We start from the raw sequence: 23809 nt of genomic DNA on the forward strand, positions 1-23809 counted from the left end.
AAAATTACCAAAGAAACTTCTGGGAACTAATAAATTATTATAGCAAGGTTGTAAAATACAAGGTTAATATACAAAAGTCAATCACATTCCTATATACCAGTAATGAAGTGAAATTTGAAATGTAAAACACATTATCATTTATATTAGCACTCAAAAAATTTAAATATTCAGATACAAATCTAACAAACTATGTGCAAGATCTATATAAGAAGACCTACCAAACTGTGATGAAAGATATCAAAGAATAACAATAAATGAAGAGATATTTCATGTTCATGGATAGGAAGACTCAATACTGTCAAAACATCAGTTTATCCCAAGTTGATATATAGATTCAACTCAAAGCCAATCAAAATCCCAGCAAGTTATTTTGTGAATATGAAAAAACTTATTCTAAAGTTATATGGAGAGGCGAAAGAACCAGAATAGCCAACTCAATATTGAAGATCAAAGTTAAGATTGACATTACCTGACTTCAAGACTTACTATAAAGCTAAAGTAACCACATAGCGTGGTATTAGTGAAAGGATAAATAGATCAATGTAGGAGAATAGAGAGCCTAGAAATATACCCACATGAATATAGTCAACTGACCTTTGACAAAGGAGCAAAGATAGTCTTTTCAACAAATGGTGCTGGAACAACTGTATATACACATGCAAAATAATAAATAAACAAAGGCTTTACACCTTTCACAAAAATTACTCAAAATGGATTACAGATCTAAATGTCAAATGCAAAACTAAAACTCCCTAGAAAATATCATAGGAGAAAACCTAGATGACCTTGGGTATGGCAATGACTTTTTAGATACAACTCCAAAGGCATGATCCATGAAAGAAATGACTGATAAGCAGGGCTTCATTAAAATGAAAAACTTCTGCTCCGCAAAAGACAATGTCAAGAGAATGAGAAAGCAAGTCACAGATTGGGAAAAAATATTTACGAAAGACACATCTGACAAAGGATTGTTATCCAAAATATACAAAGAACTCTTAAAATGCAACAATAAGAAAACAACCTGATTTAAAAATGGGCCAAAGACCTCAACAGACATCTCACCAAAGAAGATATAGAGGAAAGTAAGCATATGAAAAGATGTTCAACATCATATGTCACGAGGGAATGGCAAATTAAAGCAACAATGAGATACTACCACACACCTGTTAGAATGTCTAAAATCCAAAAACCTGGCAATACCAAGTGCTGACAAGGATGTGGAGCAACAGGAACATGCTGCTGGTGGGAATGCAAAATGGTACAGCCACTTTGGAAGACTATTTGGCAGCTTTTTTTTTTTTTGACAGTTTTTTTTCTATTTGGCAGTTTCTTACAAAACTCACTCTTACTGTACGTATATTTTCTTCCTACAGTTTCCTATCCTAGAAACTGAAAGTCCTCTTTGTCTTGTTCCTTCACAAAAAAATTTATTGTTCATTGTTGTATAAGCTCAAGTTCTAACCACATCTTTGAGTTACTCATGTCTGAATGCTTCCATGTTTATGTGCAATGCATATGTTAATACTTCTATTTGTTTTTCTCTTGCTAATCTATCTTTTGTTAGTCTAATTTACAGGAAAACTTAAGATAGGTAGAGGAAAAAGATAGGTAGAGGAAAAAGACTTCTTTTCTTCTACTTAAGAGGATTATTTAAGAGGCACTATTTAAGGGAATTCCCTGGTGGTCCAGTGGTTAGGACTTGGCACATTCACTGTTGGGGCCAGGTTCAATCCCTGCTCGGGGAACTAAGATCCCACAAGCCGTGTGGCACAGCCAAAAAAAGAAAAAAGAAAAAAAAGGCACTATTTAAGAGGATTTGTTAAAATATAGGATTACTAGCAACAAACCATCTTTAAAATGTCTGAATAACTTCATCAAACACTAAAAAGCCAAATGGCATGGTTTCCCTCCATACCATTCTATTTCAGAAACAGGGGTCAAATGGATACTGAACCACACACAAAATGGCCATTCAAAACTTCTGGGAGACTCTACAACCTCAGTGCAGTCAATGGGCAAGATCCAAGAGAAGGGAACACATGAATTCATTAAGGCAGCTGGGGGATGTGGCAAGAGAGAAAGCTTTAGCAATGTAGCTGTGGTACCTTTATTTCTGATAAAATAGTACAGACTGCTCACTACTTCTTAGTGATAATAAGCGAAAACAGGCTGTAGAGGACCTCATCCAACTCCCTCAATTACTGATATGAAAACCAGGGCCCTGTGGAAAGATTTTCTTCTGATATCCTAAGGCCTTTTAATTAGCAAGTTCATGTTTTAGTAACCAAACTCCAGAATTCCTGCCTCACAATATTTTCTAGTTTTTATTTTCCCAAAGCTTTGAAGCCATGTGGAAAATGCAGAGAAAGAAGAAAAGTCTTTAGAAAATTTCAGTAGAAAAGGAGTCTGCTGGCAACATCTGACAGGGATCCTAATGTGGCTGGAAATGAACAGGAGATGCCAAGGGAGTTGTGAGCCTGCCATATCAAAGTCAATCTATCTGGGCTTCAAGGAGGGGGAAGTGGGGTCTTCAAGTTCTATCCAAGGCCAATGTACTGGGAGGTTGTTGGAAAGGGCTTGTTAATTTTGACCTTGGGCTAGTCCTTTCCTATCTCTGATCCTCTGTTTCCTGATTTGTAAAATACAGATTAAGTGCTCCTAATGTTATGATTCTACAAAATGTCAGAATTAGCTAAGTTGCTTAACAGCACAATAATATTAAAGTGAGTGGAAGGTGAGAAGTGAAAGAATTACACTGAACAAGTATTTTTAACTGATTAAAAGGAAAGATAGGAGCTTAAAAAAAATAAGTTTAACTTTTTTAAAAAAAGAAATGAAACAGAGAAGGACCCTGTGGGGCCATCCTAGGTACAAAGCCTTTCTGTATCCCCTATTTCTTGTTTGTAGGAAATAGGCTTCATTCAGCCTCCTTGACCTTCACTGAGTTACAAAGGGCAGATTCAAACAGTTGCTAATCAGGGAAGGGAGGGAATGCAGAAACAGGGGAGGAGCAGTCAAGAAACAATAGTGCAGCCTTGGGGCAGGGTCCTGGTTCCTCCTCAAGGAATATATATAACAATATCTTTGCATTCTTCTGTAAGAACTAACGCCCCCACCCAGGTGGAGGATGGTAACTTCAGGCTGAGCACAAGATTTCTGAAACACCTCTCTGTTACCTCACCACCAACCAATCAGGAGACAGTCACACAGCGCTCACCCCAAATTCTGCCTATAAAAACTTCTCCCTGAAAACCATTGGGGAGTTTGGGTTTTTTGAGCACAATCCACCCATTCTCCTTGCTTGGCCCTGTAATAAACCTTTCTCTGCTACAAACTCCAATGTTTCAGTTTGGCCTCACTGTGTGTACTGCATAGGAACTTGTGTTCGTAACAGAAATACAAACAAACTATTGCATTAGTTTACTAGGACTACAATAACAAAATACCACAGACTGAGTGGCTAAAGCAACAGAAATTTCTTACACTTCTAGAGACTAGTCTGAGATCAAGGTGTCAGTAGGTTTGGTTTCTTCTGAGGCCTCTTTCCTTGGCTTGCAAATGACTGCCTTCTTGCTGGTCCTCACATGGTCATTCCTCTGTGTGTGCCTCCTTGGACTCTCTTTTGTGTCCAAATTTCCTCTTATAAGGACACCAGTCAGACTGGATTATGGCCCACCCTACCCTAAAAGCCTGGGTTTTACTCACCTCTTTAAAGATCTTATCTCCAAATACAATCAATTCTGAGATTCTTGGGGTTAGGACTTCAACATATGAAGGGGGCATACCATTCAGCCCATAACAACCATCTATTCTAATGTTCTCATTTCAAAACACTGTGACCAAGTGCACATTTCTGGGGAGGAATTATCTTAGGATATTTTTACATACTTTAAAATAGGATATATATACTGCAGTTAGTTGAATTACATCAATAATATTTTCCTATAGGTAAAATACCTTACACTTAGAAAGGTAGTTAACAAAATATACTTTTTCTTTAATTTGTCTTCACAAATAGTATTTATTAAGTAGTTTATTATGTGATTTCTATGAAAATGTAATATAGAAGATTTTCTTTAAAACAAGTTTATAAAACTCTAAAATATCATTAGTATACAATCCTAAACTGAAAAGTTTAAAACAGACTAGTCTCATTTTACGTGGGAAAAAGATATGAAAAAAGTAATGTTGCTGCTTGACCCCAATTGATTACTAATAATACTTTTCCCAGAAGATGATGGTGTATGAGATACAGGACTCAGAGGGCAAAACTCACAAAATAAGAAAAATAGAATATCTTAGAATTCTACTTAATGATGCTTATGTTTGGTTGGCTAGCTGTTTTAATTACAATTTCAAGTCTTATAGATACAGAAATTCTATTTTTTCCAGAACAAACATGTATATCCTTATAATAGGGATGAAAACAAACATTCAATTTTAACTATTGAACCCTTTTACTTTTTGAGCTTAGCGGTCAACATTTTTTTTCTCTTCACAGCCTGGCATTCATCTGATTCATTAGCTTCTCCAATTTGATTGCTAGGGCCATGTTTCCTTTAATCTTCAATCTTCCTGACATGAATGCTATTGTTGGTTTTAGTTTCCCTAAAAAGAGAAAATGAGAGAGGAAAAATCAGTCATTAGTGCCCTTAGGGATGTACCGCTTCAAGAACATGCTTATAAAAAGAATCTCTGAGTTCTATAAACCTCTGAAACACAGAAGTTTCTTTTATAGCATCTTTTTATCAGTATCTTGGGAATCCCAATTCCTAGATTTAGATTTTAACAATATCTTGTAATATGAGAGATAATATAAAAGCAACAATCAACAAAAGATTATACCAAAAAGCGGAAGAGGTGACATGTACAGTACGCTAAAGAATAGATGGCCCTCAAATGAACTGTAGTAAACAAATACTATCTATTTTAGTTATTTTCCAATCTATTATAGTTCATTAAACTCTTAATATTTCAAGTTTAGAGTCAAAAAATCAAATGGTATAAATGCATATAATTTTCTTAAGAAATGACATTAAAAGTATAGTGTATGGACACAGAAGTACATCTTAGCAGTATTTTAACCACAGGAATGCCAGCATGTAAAATGGTGGGCATTAAAACAGAATTGTAGCTAATAACAACATATAATAAATAGGAGTGCCATGAAAGGAGGGAACTTTGTTTTTATTTGCTACTCTCATTTCCCAATCTTTTCACTGTTAGGCTTCAGCTAAAAAACTGGCTCCTTGCTCTCTCACTCTACAGTGAAACCCACCAGTCCACAGCCCCACTCATGCATACACAGCTTCCAATCAGCTTTACATAGCCTTGCTTGTTAAAGATGAATGGGCAGCAAATGGAGACCAGGAAAAAAAAAATCACCCCAAAACCAAAAACAAATCAAAGCAATTTGGGGGAAACAGAGACTGCAGGCATAGAAGAAACAGAAACGAAATAAATGAACAAATTAAAAATTCTGTAATTCATGTCCTCATTGATAAGACAAGCTGTGACAATGTGTCAACAACAGGATGCTGGAAGAAAAGGGGTGAGGAGGAGAAGCACAGGAAATGGGTATTGAAAAGAGAGGAAGTGGGAGAAGCAGGTGAAGGGGAATGGAATGGGGTAGAGTGAGGAGGAAGAAGGGGGCAGTAAGAAGAAAAAAGAAGCTGAGAAAACATGAGTGAACTCTTGGAAATTAAGATTTTGACATATCCACAATATTAGAATGTAATAGAAAGGAGACACTTGCAATCTTCTGGTCACAGCAGTCTCTCTATTGCAAAATTCCCCGTCCCGCTATTACAAAAGCCTCTCTCTATGAACCAGCACCCCCCCACCACAATAATCTTTTGAAATAAAGTTTTCCTTACTATATATACATATATATTTTGTTAAAGGAAAGAATAATGCCCTAAATATAACATGATTAAATCAGAGATATAATGTTTTCTTCAGAAAGTGGGAACTGAGAAAACTGAGATAGCTATCAAAGAAATAATATAAGATACATTCCCAAAGAGCCCATCAAGTATTCAGGAAGATGAATGAAAAAAAGCCTTGTATCATTGTGAAATTTCAGAACACTACAGAGAAAGAGATCATTTTGATTCCAAAACTTTCAGAAAGGGGAGTGGTGGATACAAAAGATTAAGAATAGTATCAAATCCTCCATGGTAATCTTAGAAGATGGAGCAATGACTTCATTTTCTGAGGGAAAATGAATTGCAACACAGAAATCTCTACCCAGACAAATAATCAATGTGCTGGGATAATACAGGTAGTTTTAGATACTCACGAAAATTGCCTCTTATGTATCCTTTCTAATGAAGCTACTGGAGGATGGGTGCCACCAAAATGAGGATGTAAACCAAGAAAAAGAAAGAGATACAAGAAACAGGAGATTCAATGCAGGAGAGAGTTACAGAAATTTCTAGGATCACAGCTGTGTAGCAGACTTAATGAGCTATCTGTTTAGAACCCATTTCTTTTTCTTTTCTTTTCTTTTCTTTTTTTTGGCCATACCACACACCTTGCAGGATCCCTGACCAGGGATTGAACCCAGGGCCCCAGCACTGGAAGCGCGGAGTCCTAACCACTGGACGATCAGGGAATCCCCCATGAGTTATCTGTTTGGATTGTAATAAGAAGACAAAGAGCTCCAGAAAAAAGTACACTGACAGGTAATCTGACACAGGGAGAATGAATTCTTAAAACTCAAAAAAAAAATTAAATTAAACAGATAAAAAAATCCAGTTACAATGGGAAAAGGACCTGAATAGACATTTCTTCAAGGAATATACACATATGACCAATAAGCACATGAAAAAAAAGTTGAACAGCATTTGTCATTAGGGAAATGCAAATCAAAACCACAATGAGATATTACCTCATACTCACTAGGACTGCTATTGTTAAAAAACAAAAAACAAAAACAAGTGTTGGTGAGGGCAAGGATACAGATAAATAGAAACCCTCATACGTTGCTGGTAGGAATGTAAATGTTCAGGTGCAATGGAAAACATTTTCGCAGTTCTTCAAAGAGTTAAACATAGAATTACCATATGACCCAGCAATAAAGAGAAATGAAAACATAAATCTACACAGAAACTTGGACACAAATGTTTATAGCAGCATTGTTTATAACAGCCAAAAAAATATCTTTCAACAGATAGTCATAGAAAGAAATGAAGTACTGACACATGCTACAACTTAGATGAACCTTGAAAACATTATGCTGAGTGACAAGAGCCACACACAAAAGGTCACATACTGAATGATTCCATTTACATAAACTATCCAGAATAGACAAATCCCCAGAGAGAGAAAGCATATTAGCAGGTCCCATGGGAGGGGGGAGGCTGGAATGGGATGTTACTTAAATGGTATACGGTGTTCTTCTGGGGTGATGAAAAAGTTTGGAAACTAAAGAGAAGTGGTAGTTGCATAGCACTGTGAATGCAGTAAGTTAAACACCACTGAACTGTACACTTTACATGGTTAATTGTATGTTATGTGAATTTCATCTCCATTTTTAAAGAACAGAATTAAATACTGATACACGCTACATCCAGAATGAAACCTGAAAACAAGCTAAAAGAAGAAACACACTGCAAAGCAGCCAGTCACACAAAAAAATTCCATATATATGATTCTGTTCATATGAAAGTCCAGAATAGGGAAATCTACAGACACAGGAAGTAGATTAGTGGTTGCTTACGGCTAGGGGCAGGAGATGGGGGATATGGGATTAACAGTTAATGGGTACTGGGTTTCTCTTTTTGAGGTGATGCAAATGTTCTAAAATCAGCTGTGGTGATGGTTGCGAACATCTGTGAATATGCTAAAAAAAAGTCAATTGTTTACTTTAAATGGATGAATTATATGGTATGTGAATTATATATCAATAAGTAAAAAAATAAAAAAAGCTACTGACATAGAACAATAAGTCAAATTGGTAATTAAAAATTTTCCCACAAAAAAATCCCAGGCCCAAATAGCTTCACTGGTTAATTCATAGGATATAAAATTTACACAAAAGTCAAATGTATTTATGTATACTAGCAACAAATAATTAAAAAAAAATTAACACAATAATTTCATTTAGAGTAGCATTAAAAAAGAATGAAATACTTAGGGGAAAAAAGCATGAACCATAAAAGAAAAAAATGACACATTAGACTATCAAAACCAAAATTTTTGTAACTCAAAAGATACCACTAAGAAAATGAAAAGATAAGTCACAGATTGAGAGAAAATATTTTCAAGTCACATGCATCTGAAGTTTATAAAGAACTCCTACAACTTAATAATAAAGAGACAAGTCAATTAAAAAATGAGCAAAGCGGGCTTCCCTGGTGGCACAGTGGTTGAGAGTCCGCCTGCCGATGCAGGGGACACTGGTTCATGCCCCGGTCCGGGAGGATCCCACATGCTGCGGAGCAGCTAGGCCCGTGAGCCATGGCCGCTGGGCCTGCGCGTCCGGAGCCTGTGCTCCGCGACGGGAGAGGCTGCGACGGGAGAGGCCACAGCGGTGAGAGGCTCGTGTACCGCAAAAAAAAAAAAAAAAAAAAAGAGCAAAGGGATTCCTTGGTGGCGCAGTGACTAAGAATCCACCTGACAATGCAGGGGACATGGGTTCGAGCCCTGGTCTGGGAAGATCCCACATGCCGAGGAGCAACTAAGCCCATGCGCCACAACTACTGAGCATGCGTGCCACAACTACTGAAGCCCGTGTGCCAAGAGCCCGTGCTCCGCAACAAGAGAAGCCACCGCAATGAGGAGCCCGCACACCACAACAAAGAGTAGCCCCTGATTGCCACAACTAGAGAAAGCCCGTGCACAGCAACAAAGACCCAACGCAGCCAAAAAGATAAAATAAAAACGAGCAAAACATTTGAATAGACAGTTCATCAAATATAAACAGCTATTAAGCACATGGAAAGATGCCCGATATTATTAATCATTAAGAAAATGAAAATTCAAAGCACGAGATACCACCACACACCCGCTAGAATGGCTATGATAACAAAGACACTGCCATTTGTGACATAATGCATAAACCTCGAGGACGTTATGCTGCATGAAATAAGCAAGACACAAGAAGACAAAAACTGTATGATCTCACTTATATGTGGAACCTAAATAAGTCAAACCCACAGAGGCAGAGAGTAGAATGGTGTGATGTTGGTCTCAGGGTACAAACTTTCACTTATAAGGTGAATAAGTTTTAGGGATCTAATGTTCAGCACGGTGACTATAGTTAATAATACTGTACTGTATACTTGAAATCTGCTGAGAGTAAATCTTAAGTGTTCTCATGACAACAAAAAAAAGGTAACCATGCAAGGTGATGGATGTGTTAGCTTGAGTATAGTAATTTCCTAATGTATACAAATACCAAGTCATCATGTTATACACCTTAAATATATACAGTTTTTATTTATCAATTATACCTCAATAACACTGTAAAAAAATAAAAGGCACTAGTAAGTGCTGGTGAGGATTTGGAGAAACCTGAACCTTTATACAATGCTGACAAGAATATAAAATTAGTGCAGCCACTTTAGCAAAGCTTGATGGTTTATTAAAAAGTTACATATCAACTTACCACATAACCCAGCAATTGCACTCTTAGAAATCTACCCAACAGAAATGAAAATATATATCCACACAAATATGTGTATGAAAATATTCACAGCAACATTATTCACAATACCCCAAAACTTGAAACAACCCAAATATCCACCAGCTGGTGAGTGGATAAATACAACGGAATACTACTCAGCAATAAAAAGGAACTGAACTACTGATACATGCTACAACATGATGGATGAATCTCAAAAGCCTTATGCTAAGTAAAAGAAGCCAGATACGAAAGATTATATACTTTATAATCCCATTTATATGAAATGTCCAGAAACAGCAAATCTATAAAGACAGAAGGCAAGTTAGTGTCTGGCTGGCTGGGCAGTAAAAAGGGGGATTGACTGCAAACGGACAGAGAATTTTGGAGGGACTGATAGAAATGTTCTCAAACTGGATTATATTTACTTATTTATTTATTTATTTTAAAATCTTTATTGGAGTATAATTGCTTTACAATGGTGTGTTAGTTTCTGCTTTATAACAAAGTGAATCAGTTATACATATACACATGTTCCCATATGTCTTCTCTCTTGCGTCTCCCTCCCTCCCACCCTCCCTATCCCACCCCTCTAGGTGGTCACAAACCACCTAACTGATCTCCCTGTGCTATGCGGCTGCTTCCCACTAGCTATCTATTTTACGTTTGGTAGTGTATATGTGTCCATGCAACTCTCTCACTTTGTCACAGCTTACCCTTCCCCCTCCCCATATCCTCAAGTCCATTCTCTAGTAGGTCTGTGTCTTTATTCCCATCTTACCACTAGTACCACTAGGTTCTTCATGACCTTTTTTTTTTTCTTAGATTCCATATAAATGTGTTAGCATACGGTATTTGTTTTTCTCTTTCTGACTTACTTCACTCTGTATGACAGACTCTAGGTCCATCCACCTCACTACAAATAACTCAGTTTTGTTTCTTTTTATGGCTGAGTAATATTCCATTGTATATATGTGCCACATCTTCTTTATCCATTCATCTGTTGATGGACACTTAGGTTGCTTCCATGTCCTGGCTATTGTAAATAGAGCTGCAATGAATATTTTGGTACATGACTCTTTTTGAATTATGGTTTTCTCAGGGTATATGCCCAGTAGTGGGATTGCTGGGTTGTATGGTAGTTCTATTTGTAGTTTTTTAAAGAACCTCCATGCTGTTTTCCACAGTGGCTGTATCAATTTACACTCCCACCAACAGTGCAAGAGTGTTCCCTTTTCTCCATACCCTCTCCAGCATTTAATGTTTCTAGATTTTTTGATGATGGCCATTCTGACCGGTGTGAGATGATATCTCATTGTAGTTTTGATTTGCATTTCTCTAATGATTAATGATGTTGAGCACTCTTTCATGTGTTCGTTGACAATCTGTATATCTTCTTTGGAGAAATGTCTATTTAGGTCTTCTGCCCATTTTTGGATTGGGTTGTTTGTTTTTTTGTTATTGAGCTGTATGAGCTGCTTGTAAATTTTGGAGATTAATCCTTTTTTTTTTTTTAACATCTTTATTGGGGTATAATTGCTTTACAATGGTGTGTTAGTTTCCGCCCCACAACAAAGTGAATCAGCCATACATATACATATGTTCCCATATCTCTTCCCTCTTGTGTCTCCCTCCCTCCCACCCTCCCTATCCCACCCCTCCAGGCTGTCACAAAGCACCAAGCCAATATCCCTGTGCCATGCGGCTGCTTCCAACTAGCTATCTACCTTACTACGTTTGTTAGTGTGTATATGCCCATGACTCTCTCTCGCCCTGTCACAGCTCACCCTTCCCCCTCCCCATAACCTCAAGTCCGTTCTCTAGGAGGTCTGCGTCTTTATTCCTGCCTTACCCCTAGGTTCTTCATGACATTTTTTTTTTCTTAAATTCCATATATATGTGTTAGCATACGGTATTTGTCTTTTTCTTTCTGACTTACTTCACTCTGTATGACAGACTCTAGGTCTATCCACCTCATTACAAATAGCTCAATTTCGTTTCTTTTTATGGCTGAGTAATATTCCATTGTATAGATGTGCCACATCTTCTTTATCCATTCATCCGATGATGGGCACTTAGGTTGTTTCCATCTCCGGGCTATTGTAAATAGAGCTGCAATGAACATTTTGGTACATGACTCTTTTTGAATTTTGGTTTTCTCAGGGTATATGCCCAGTAGTGGGATTGCTGGGTCATATGGTAGTTCTATTTGTAGCTTTTTAAGGAACCTCCATACTGTTCTCCATAGTGGCTGAACCAATTCACATTCCCACCAGCAGTGCAAGAGTGTTCCCTTTTCTCCACACCCTCTCCAGCATTTATTGTTTCTAGATTTTTTGATGATGGCCATTCTGACTGGTGTGAGATGATATCTCATTGTAGTTTTGATTTGCATTTCTCTAATGATTAATGATGTTGAGCATTCTTTCACGTGTTTGTTGGCAGTCTGTATATCTTCTTTGGAGAAATGTCTATTTAGGTCTTCTGCCCATTTTTGGATGGCATTGTTTGTTTTTTTGTTATTGAGCTGCATGAGCTGCTTGTAAATTTTGGAGATTAATCCTTTGTCGGTTACTTTATTTGCAAATATTTTCTCCCATTCTGAGGGTTGTCTTTTGGTCTTGTTTATGGTTTCCTTTGCTGTGCAAAAGCTTTGAAGTTTCATTAGCTCCCATTTGTTTATTTTTGTTTTTATTTCCATTTCTCTAGGAGGTGGGTCAAAAAGGATCTTGCTGTGATTTATGTCATAGAGTGTTCTGCCTATGTTTTCCTCTAAGAGTTTGATAGTGTCTGGCCTTACATTTAGGTCTTTAATCCATTTTGAGTTTATTTTTGTGTATGGTGTTAGGGAGTTTTCTAATTTCATACTTTTACATGTACCTGTCCAGTTTTCCCAGCACCACTTATTGAAGAGGCTGTCTTTTCTCCACTGTATATTCTTGCCTCCTTTATCAAAGATAAGGTGACCATATGTGTGTGGGTGTATCTCTGGGCTTTCTATCCTGTTCCGTTGATCTATATTTCTGTTTCTGTGCCAGTACCATACTGTCTTGATTACTGTAGCTTTGTAGTATAGTCTGAAGTCAGGGAGCCAGATTCCTCCAGCTCCATTTTTCGTTCTCAAGATTGCTTTGGCTATTCGGGGTCTTTTGTGTTTCCATATAAATTGTGAAATTTTTTGTTCTAGTTCTGTGAAAAATGCCAGTGGTAGTTTGATAGGGATTGCATTGAATCTGTAGATTGCTTTGGGTAGTAGAGTCATTTTCACAATGTTGATTCTTCCAATCCAAGAACATGGCATATCTCTCCATCTATTTGTATCATCTTTAATTCCTTTTATCAGTTTCTTATAATTTTCTGCATACACGTCTTTTGTCTTCTTAGGTAGGTTTATTCCTAGATATTTTATTCTTTTTGTTGCAGTGGTAAATGGGAGTGTTTTCTTAATTTCACTTTCAGATTTTTCATCATTAGTGTATAAGAATGCCAGAGATTTCTGTGCATTAATTTTGTATCCTGCTACTTTACCAAATTCATTGATTAGCTCTAGTAGTTTTCTGGTAGCATCTTTAGGATTCTCTATATAGAGGATCATGTCATCTGCAAACAGTGACAGCTTTACTTTTTCTTTTCTGATCTGGATTCCTTTTATTTCTTTTTCTTCTCTGATTGCTGTGGCTAAAACTTCCAAAACTACGTTGAATAACAGTGGTGAGAGTGGGCAACCTTGTCTTGTTCCTGATCTTAGTGGAAATGGTTTCAGTTTTTCACCATTGAGGACGGTGTTGGCTGTGGGTTTGTCATATATGGCCTTTATTATGTTGAGGAAAGTTCCCTCTATGCCTACTTTCTGCAGGCTTTTTATCATAAATGGGTGTTGAATTGTGTCGAAAGCTCTCTCTGCATCTATTGAGATGATCATATGGTTCTTCTCCTTCAATTTGTTAATATGGTGTATCACGCTGATTGATTTGCATATATTGAAGAATCCTTGCATTCCTGGAATAAACCCCACTTGATCATGGTATGATCCTTTTAATGTGCTGTTGGATTTTGTTTGCTAGTATTTTGTTGAGGAGTTTTGCATCTATGTTCATCAGTGATATTGGCCTGTAGTTTTTTTTCTTTGTGACATCTTTGTCTGGTTCAAACTGGATTATAAGTGATGGTTGTACAACCCTATACATTTACTAAAAATCATATATACTTAATAATGGGTAGATTTTATGGTATGTAAATTATACCTTAAAAAAACTGTTCTAAAAAATAACTTTTAAACAAACTACTAGTAAGAACAATTTTATATGTATGTGTGTGTGTATATATTTCTCTTCCCAATATATTAATCAGGTAATCTTGTACAATATATTTTCTTTCTATTATAATGCTTTACTATACAGTGGCCTCTACTAGCCAAAAAGAGAGATTTTGAATAGTTGATCACTCGTTGCTTTAATTTTTTATATTTATAACATATCCACTCTATAGATTAGGTCACAGAAATGGCTATGGCTTCTTAAAAGAGTATGTTTAGGATATAAGGTCTAAATTGCGCCCATTCAAAAGACAGTAGATGGGATAAAGAATAAGAATGAAAAGACGTAAGAAGCAGAAGCAAAGTTATTTGCTCCCAATCTGAACTGCTGCTATAAAATAAACCTTATAAGGGACTGTCCTGTCAGTCCAGTGGTTAAGGCTCTGCGCTTCCACTGCAAGAAGTGTGGGTTCGATCCCTGGTTGAGGAACTAAGATCCCACGTGCCACTTGGCGTTGCCAAAATAAATAAATAAAATAAAATAAACCTTATAAGAATATATATATATATTTTTAAATCACTCGTTTAGCTCACTGACCTCCCCTAGCCTATCCAGGAGCCTATCCAGAAAGATATAAATGGAAAGCCCATTACAAGTTTATGCTACACAAATAAAACGTAAATTAAGGAGGTAACTTGATTCTTTCACCTTTGGAGGGCAAAATAGCATAATTTAGAAGTGCATGAGCTGGCGAGTTAGCTTGGATTCGAATTCTAACTCCAACATTGACTCACCCACCAAGTGACTCTGGGTTAATTATTTAATTAAGCAATACTTCAGTCTCCCTTTTTATAAAGTAGAGAAAATCTTTTATCTCAAACCATTATTGGGAATATTGCTTAACTCAACAGTAATCATATACGTATTAGCTATAATTACTGTTATTTCTGTTTAGAAATTGACAATAATTTTTTTTATTTTTAAAGGTCTTTAAGTTCAAAATATTGCATATTTATAAGGTTCAAATTTACAAAACGTTTATTTAGCATCCAAAGCACTATGTTTAAGCCCTATAGAGAAAGAGATTTTGAAACACTAAACAAACACTAAAGAAACTATTAAAATGATTAAAGAGGGACTTCCCTGGTGGCACAGTGGTTTAGAATCCGCCTGCCAATGCAGGCAACACAGGTTCGTGCCCTAGTCCAGGAAGATCCCATGTGCCACAGAGAAACTAAGCCCGTGTGCCCCAACTGCTGAGCCTGTGCTCTAGAGCCCATGTGCCCCAACTACTGAGCCTGTGCTCTAGAGCCCACGAGCCACAACTACTGAAGCCCGCATGCTTAGAGCTCGTGCTCCGCAATAAGAGAAGCCACTGCAATGAGAAGACCGTGCACCGCCACAAAGAGTAGGCCCCGCTCGCCACAACTAGAGAAAGCCTGCACGCAGCAACAAAGACCCAAGTCAGCCAAAAATCAATCAATATATTTATTTTTAAAAAATGATTAAAGCGATAACTATTCATTATCATTAAAAGACGTTATAATGTACTAAATACTTTTAATGTACTTTTAAGTACACTAGTACTTTTAAGTACTAAGTACTTATAATGTACTAAGTACAAAGTGAAAAAAGTTACCAAACAGCAGTAATGCTATAATCTTGTTTTTATAAGTACACTTATATATTTATATACATTCATAAAAATATATATATGACTTTAAACCAAAAATCAACTGATGGTTATCTTTCAGTAGTACAATAAAAAATAATTTTATTTATTTTCTTTTTTCCTAAGCATATTTTCTAATTTTTGTATCTTGAATATTTAGCACTACTGTTTAAAAAAAGGTGGGGGGAAGTTGAAGAAACCTCAATCATTAGTAACATCACATACAAACTGGCTCAGATAGTATGTAGGCCATTAGCATCCTGGGTTAGAAATGGAAAGTGAGACTTACAGGGCACAGAATACATTATGATCTTCAATTTATGAAGATTAAAACAGAATAAAGAATAAATAACATTTATAACTCATTAAATAAATCTTTAGGATCTTCAGATTAAAATGTTACAATACTTTTGTTTAAAGTGCTGCTTCTGGGACTTCCCTGGTGGTGCAGTGGTTAAGAATCCGCTTGCCAATGCAGGGGACATGGGTTCGATCCCTGGTCTGGGAAGATCCCACATGCTGAGGAGCAACTAAGCCTGTGCGCCACAACTACTGAGGCTGTGCTCTATAGCCCACGAGCCACAACTACTGAGCCCGCGTGCCACAAATACTGAAGCCCACGCACCTAGAGCCCAAGCTCTGCAACAGGAGAAGCCACTGCAACAAGAAGCCCACCCACCGCAACAAAGAGTAGCCCCCTGCTCTCCGCAACTAGAGAAAGCCTGCACGCAGCAATGAAGAACCAATGCAGCCAAAAATAAATTAATTAAAAAAAAATTTTAAAGTGCTGCTTCTAATAAGTACATGTGTTAATTAACTTACTATCTAGAGTAGTGTTTTAAGAGTAGAAAATAGAAAAAAATTACCCTTAAAATTTTTCTGGCACATTTAGAGATACATGGGCAGAGCAGAAAATTATGCAGACCCTCTTCTTAGTGATGGATTCCACAGAAAGCAGGGTCACTGGGCCATGGGAGATGGCTGCAGTTTCCTATTACAATAGTTGGCAAGATTGAAGCATGATCTTACTCTTGATAAACAAGCTGCAGCTAAGTTCAGCACCTCTGGTAACCAATGTGTTATTGGAAATGATATCTTAGTCCAACTAGTAGAAATGAAGCCTACCTAATAGAATTTTCCTTGAACAATCAGTAAACAAGTGAAGTTAAAACTCACCTGAAAACATTTTTACAAAATCATCAGTAGACATACTCATCACCACATCTGCCCGATCAGAGGGCTCTCCATGTCCGACATTGCCACCCTTGCTTTTAAGATCAAGAAACCATGTTCCACCATCTTCACCTACACAGAAAAGAAAGATACAGAAATAAATGTTAAAGAAGCCCTGTTTTTCTTAAACTTAATAACTGTACAATTAGAATAATCATATATAATGCCGTTACCCAGGTTGAAATCCCCAGGCCTCTAAGAAATTCAGCCAGTATTTATTAAGTACTTATTATGGGCCAGGCACTTGGCTAGGCTCTGAAGACTCTTCAATAACATGGTTCTTACAAAACAGGAAGTGGAGGGTGATGTGGAGTCAGGAAAGCCCAGCTGAGATTTAAAAGTTAAGTAAGAATTTGCTAGATGGGGGACTTGCCTGGTGGTCCAGTGGCTAAGACTCTGTGCTCCCAACGCAGGGGGCCCAGGTTTGATCCCTGGTCAGGGAACTAGATTCCACATGCTGCAACTAGAGTTTACGTGCCACAGCTAAGAGTTCGCGTGCCACAACTAAGAGTTCACAACTAAGGATCCCACACGCTGCAACTAAAGATTCTGCACGCGGCAACGAAGATACCATATGCCTCAACTAAGACCCAGTGCAGCCAAATAAATAAATAAATAAATAATATTTGCTTGATGAGGACCTGAAAAAAGGAACAGAAGGACTGGAATGTACAAAGAGAGTGGATGGTGGCCTCAGATAAGCTTGTTAGGCAGTCCAGATGCAGAGCACAGTAAGCCATGTAAAGGGTTCGCTGATTTCATCCATACGCCATGGAAGGAGAATGACATTAGGTTTGTATTTTAAATAGATCACCCTAACAGCAGTGTAGAGAAGATATTGCAGAGGGATAAAGAGGATACAGAGGACAATTTAGGAAGGTACTGGGGTTGTTCAGGAGCTTGAGGATGTATGCCTGGGTCAGGATCGCAGCAGTGGAAATGGAAAAAAGTCCGCATATTTGAGAGAGAACTTCAAAGCAGTATCACAAAACTAGGTAACTGACTGAATGAAGAGGAAAAGGTAGGGAGGGTGCAGAAGAACGATCTGCTTTGCTAGTTTCTGGCTTGGGAAGCTGGGTAAATATTGCTGTGTTTTTTATTGAGAGGACTACTGAAGAAGAGCAGATTTAACAAGTAGTGCCAAAGGCAGGTATTGGGAATGGTGAGTTGTTACGGACATTTTCAGATTGAGGTACCTTTGTGACAGCCAAATGAAAATGTCAACTGAAGTCTGACTGGGCTAGGAAGACCGATACATAAGGAATCAGCCCCTATGGTCACTAAAGGTATGTGAGGGGTTGGGGTTTTCCTAGACAAAGTGTGTAGAGTATAAGGAGTGCTAAGACAGTGACCTGAAGAATATCAACATTTAAGGAAAGGATGGAGAAGCATCTAGCACAGGAGACTGACAAGACATGATTACAGATGCAGAAAAAAGCAATGGAGCGTTTCCAGAAGGAAAGAGAGGTCAACAGCATCAAATGTTGCAGAGTGGTGACAAGGTAAGAATGACAAATGCCCACAGGTGACACAGAAGCCACCAAGGACCTTGGTGAGAGCAAATTCAGTGGAATGGAGAAAAATGACACCAGAACAGAGTGAATTATAGATGAAAATAAGTTTGGCTCTGAAAGAGAGAAGAAAGATGGGGGGTGGGGGGTGTGATTGGGAAGGTTGTTACTGTTGGTATTTTTTGAAAGATAGAATAGACTTTGGGAATGTTAAAAAACCACTGGGAAGGAGTCTTCAGGATGAACAGGTGGAAGAGACAGCACACATTTCCTGAGGAGGCCAGAGGAAATGGGATCTAGAACTTTGCTACTCAAAGTGTGATCCATGAACTGCAGTACCGTCATCACATCAGAAAAGCAAACTTCAGACCCTACCTCAAACCTACTGAATCAGATATTGCATTTTTAGCATGCCCAGCGGTGATCAGTATGGACATTAAAGCTTAGGATGCACGGATGTGGAGTTGAGCTCTGCCTGTTGGGAGAGGAGGAAGAGAGGTCAATGCCTACAACAGTATGCTATCAGATGGCAGGAAGGTGAAGCAATTCCTGTCTGTAGGCTTCTCTTATCTCTGTGAAAGAGGAGGTCACCTTATCTGCTGAAACTGGCAGGGAAGTGGTGAAGGGAGAGATGGGAGACTTGAGGAACACTGAGAGGTTTAAAAGAGTCACTGTGGAAAATGAGGCAATAAGCTGACCACAGAAACACAGAATGCTGACATTGGAGAGGAGGAGTGATGAATTTTTACTGGTACAGATTCACTGGGTGGTGTGATTCCACCCCCCACCCCCTGCCATTTCTCCAGCAAGACTTAGCAGCCTGGATGCAAGTGTGGAGCAGCCAGAGAGTTTGATTATCCAGGACTAGGATTATGACAGTTGGTGACATAAGCACAAGGTCAGGAAGTTTAGGATACAGGTAAAAGAGTGATTGAACCAATGGACCATGGGTTCTAAGAAAAGTAAAAACAGGAAGATGCAGATGGATTAAGATAAAATAGAGGTGACAAAGGATAAAAGAACTGATAATGTCAAAGTTTGCATACAATGGGACTGTGGTAGCTAATTCTTAAAACTCTTGTCAACATGCATTAATACTATGCTGAGAAGAAAAATACTGAGAGATTTTAAAAGCTGACTGCATTCAGACTGACCTGAATAATCTCAAAGGTAAAAAATGGCAAGGGAGTTCCCTGGCAGTCCAGTGCTTAGGACTCGGCACTTTCACTGCTGTGGGCCCCGGTTCAATCCCTTGTCAGGGAAGTAAGATACCATAAGCCCGTGGTGCAGCCAAAAAAAATAAACAGGCAAGGTGCGCATCGTTGATAAATGACTGTATTATACTATCTGTCATGATCCATATATCCTTCTAAACAGGATTTTCTCTCAATTACATACACTAAAGAGTTATTTACCACTGGAAGTATCTGTAAGGGAATTTTATTTTACATATGTCCATATGCACTGATATTAACTTAAAAATACAAATTGGTAGAACAGAGAAGAACTACAAAAACAAGTAGAGGGCTTCCCCGGCGTCCGGAGCCTGTGCTCCGCGGTGGGAGGGGCCGCAGCGGTGAGAGGCCCGTGTACCACAAAAAAAACAAAAACAAACAAAACAAACCAAGCAGAAAACAGGTCTATCACCTATATGTGGAAATACCAGTTTAAAACAAATAGACATAATTATGGATCAACATATATGAACCCCATGGTAACCACAAATCAGGAACTTAATAGACGGACAAAAACCAAAAAGAAAACACAAAAATACAAATCAGTAGTTATTTGCTATTCTTAAATGTCTACATTCTCGGGTAAGGGTCTGGATATAACCAACTATTCCAGGTTATTACTACTGGAGGCTGATATACTTCCAAGGGAAATATCCTACTTTGTTTCATAAAAGCTCCAGATTACCAGAAGTAACCCTTACCTGAGAGTTCAAACTGATAGATTGCTTGAGTGGCTTTAACAATATCATCACTGAGAGAGTCCTTAACAATTCTAAATGTCCCTTCCACAGCTCCAGAACGTGGTTTTGGTGGTGGCTGCGCCTCCTTTTCTTTCAATTCTGGAAGAGCACCTATAAAATGTTATCGATATAAGTACCTTTAAAGCCTAGGCAATGTAAGGTCACACACAAAATTAATTAATTAGCAAACAGACTTGCTACCAATTAGACCCATTTAACCAAAATGACCTTAAATACATTCAGTGGCATCTTGAAGCATAAAAGCATAAATCAAACTGATGGAATAACAGCCAAATATGTCAGTTACGATTATAAATGTAAATGGTTTGTTTATACTCTTCAAGTAAAAGACTACCTCTCAGATTAGCTTTTTAAAAAACCCACTAATTTATACAGTGTTTATAATAAACAGATTTAAACAACCTATCAGAGTTTTAGTGGTAACAATTAATCACTCCTTTATCATTGTCCCTGAGTTCCAAAACCAAATGAGAAAAGACGACTGTGGAGTCAGAAAGATGGAGATCAGAATATCAACTGTGTAAATGAGTGGAGATGAATTGGCGACTGTAGCTTAAATCAACAGCCAAGTGAACTTCTCAATAACTTTACCTCTAAATTAAACATATTCACCTAGTCTTTTCATCCCTGGATTGAACCTGCCTCCTCCCATTAAGGAATGGAAATGCCTCTGTAAGTAAAGATCATGTGAAAACTGAGGATAGTCTACTCTGAAAGAAAGAAGGCTCAAAAGGGTGTAAACCACACAAACTCGTTTCTTCTCCCAATCTCAATCAGTCTGGTCCCTCCCACTAGATGAAGAGGTAGGTCAAACCACGTATTAGTCTCATGAAGGCCCCACTACCTAGAAACGCAAGGTCAGGGGAATAGAGGTTGCAACATTTTAAAATTTGTATTCACTTAAACCATTGGCCATAACCATTCAGCATATGATGAGCCAGGGGAGATCTGCAGTGCATAGGACTGTTCGAATCCCATAGCATGAAGCTGTCCCCCAATACCAACCTCTGTGTCTTTATTTATCCTCCTGGAATTATTTGTGGGCAGTTTGGCTGCCCCCAGAAACAGTTGAGAATAATTTGTTATTTAAACTAACTCAAAGGACAATCTGTACTCTAGGCTGAAGATTAACTCTCCACCTATCTCCCAGCTCAAATCATACCCAGCCATCTTGTAGAATATAACTCACCAAAGGCTATTAAATAAAATCTAACTGACAGCATAAAGATACTCCAGAGTATAACATAACCAATTCAAAAGTATACTAAATTTATTGAATATAAACTACCTTCCATTATGATGTTTCCAGACACAAATAAACAGTAAAATTCTTCTCACAAAGTTCAGCAGATATTAAAGATGAAATACTTAAGATCCAATGGAGCAAAGAATATATTATTATTATGGTATTTTGAAGACAGTTTAAAAATTCAGATATGTATTTCAATATTTAATGCTGACAGTGTAGTGAGGGAAGTACTCATATAATGCCAATATTTATAATTCTGGAAGGAAGTTTCATAGTATGTATCAGGAACCCTCCCACTGATTATCAACTTTCAGTGATCCACTATAAGAAAATCCTGTAACATTTATAAAATGAAACAATTACAAGCCACTAAAATAAATATTACATTCATGTGATACAATACTAAGTTGCCAATTTCAAAACTTTGTTTTTGAAGACCTGGATAATATTCACAATATAATGTTAACTAAAACAAAGAATATACAATTAAATATAATATGATCCACTCAGGTAAAGTATATATTTGTAGATATGAATTTTAAGTTATATTTTCAAAAAATAAAAGAGACTGGAAACAAATAAGCCAAAATACAGACAGTATTTATACTTGGATGGTGGGTTACATGTGATTTTAAAAATTTTCTTTATGCTTTTCTATACTAAGCTTTTCTATACAAATTAATTTAAAATGGTATCAAAATTGATTAAATTACATTACAAAATCTATTGGATGTGGCCAAAGTTACATTAAGGGGGTAAATGCACAGTCAAAATTATTTTATTATTTTTAAAGGAATAAAAATGAATATTAGCCTAACAAGCAAGAAAAGGAACAAAAACGTGCAACCTCAAAGAAAGCAGAAAAAATAATAAAGCAAAAATGTTTAACGTAATGAATCAAATGGTTACAGAATTTTGTGAATATACTAAAAATCACTTAACTACATACTTTAAAATGGCAAATTTTTGGTATATGTAAATTATACCTCAAAGCTGTTATAAAAAGAAATAATCAGTAAAGAGAAAAGCAGTAGAATGAAAAATGAAATAAAATTTAAAATCTGGTTCTTTTGAGAAAAACCAATAAAATACAGTAAAATATGGTAACTTTCTGGAAAATTTAATCAAAGAAAAAAGGAGAAAAAAACTTTAAAAAGAGAAAAGGGATAAAATAAATATGAAAAATTTTAAATTATAAATGAATACTACATGTCAACCCTTAAATAAATTTTAGAACTTCAAATGGACAGTTCTGGTTTTTTTATTTTAGAAAAAGCCAATAATTGAATGACAAAATAAAAACATTTTCAAAGAAACAACTTCAGAAAAGACTCAAATAACTTAGTAGGTGAGATATGTCAAAACTTCAAGGAAAAGAACATAGAAAAAAGAAGTTACCCAATTGACTGCCATACTCAAAATATAACAAAAAATAAAATATAGAAAATATATAATAAAAATGTAGACATTAATCTAAATAACTGATAAAAAAAATCTTAACCAACATCTAATACCTTACTTATGGGTAAAAGCTAAAGATTTTCCCATTAAAATTAAGAATAAAATAAGAATACCTAAAATAGTTTCAATAAATATTTCCAAATTCTCCTGGAAGTTCGAGTCAGTATATTAAGAAATATGCCAGAAATAATCCTGTAAGATACTATTATTATATGTAGACAGTAAGTTTGGGCATTTAGGAAATTCAAGATAATTACTCAATGATAATTACATGACCTAACATTTATAGGGAACTTACTATATAAATTTCACAATATGATGCACTATCTATTATACTTAATCCTCATGATACTCACATAAGGAAAGTAAGAGCTGAGAAAACTGTTTCAGGGAGCTGAAGTGACTTGTCCAAGGTCACAGATATAAGTGACAGGGACAGGACTTGTACCCAGATCTGTCTTATCCCAAAGTCTAGGCGTTCAGTAACTGTCTCCCTATTAGAAACTATTAGAAGTCTAAAACAAGATAAAAACTCATGAAGGTGACCAGATATAAAATAAATATAAAAAGTTAGTTTCCCCCTTCTTATTTATAACGTGTCTTGTTTAAGAAAGCATTTCAATACGTCTAATAAAATAAACACAATTCAAGAGTAAAGTAAAAAGGAGTGAGGTTTTAAAATGGCATACTGGAATACTGGAATACTCAGTGACACACCTAAGGTTACATGGCAGTATGTGGCACAGCAGGAATTCCAACCCAGGCAGTCTGACTGGGTAATGCTTCCTCTTCATTTTCTTCTA

At 36.9% G+C, this 23809-nt stretch overlaps 1 protein-coding gene across 1 annotated transcript in view; it reads right to left on the bottom strand.

Moving 5' to 3' along the window:
- Nucleotides 1–1558: 1558 nt before the first annotated feature.
- Nucleotides 1559–23809, bottom strand: part of HSDL2 (hydroxysteroid dehydrogenase like 2) — an 85940-nt gene continuing 63689 nt past the window's right edge. Inside the window, exons 9-11 of the mRNA XM_060014319.1 lie at nt 20237–20386; nt 16733–16861; nt 1559–4608 (exon numbers count right to left, since the gene is read on the bottom strand). Of these exons, the coding sequence (XP_059870302.1) occupies nt 4496–4608; nt 16733–16861; nt 20237–20386 (392 nt within the window). The 3' untranslated portion in view covers nt 1559–4495. The remainder of the gene's footprint in view (nt 4609–16732; nt 16862–20236; nt 20387–23809) is intronic.

This window comes from Delphinus delphis, chromosome 6 (genome assembly GCF_949987515.2).
Source record: "Delphinus delphis chromosome 6, mDelDel1.2, whole genome shotgun sequence".
In the NCBI taxonomy this organism is placed as follows: Eukaryota; Metazoa; Chordata; class Mammalia; order Artiodactyla; family Delphinidae; genus Delphinus; species Delphinus delphis.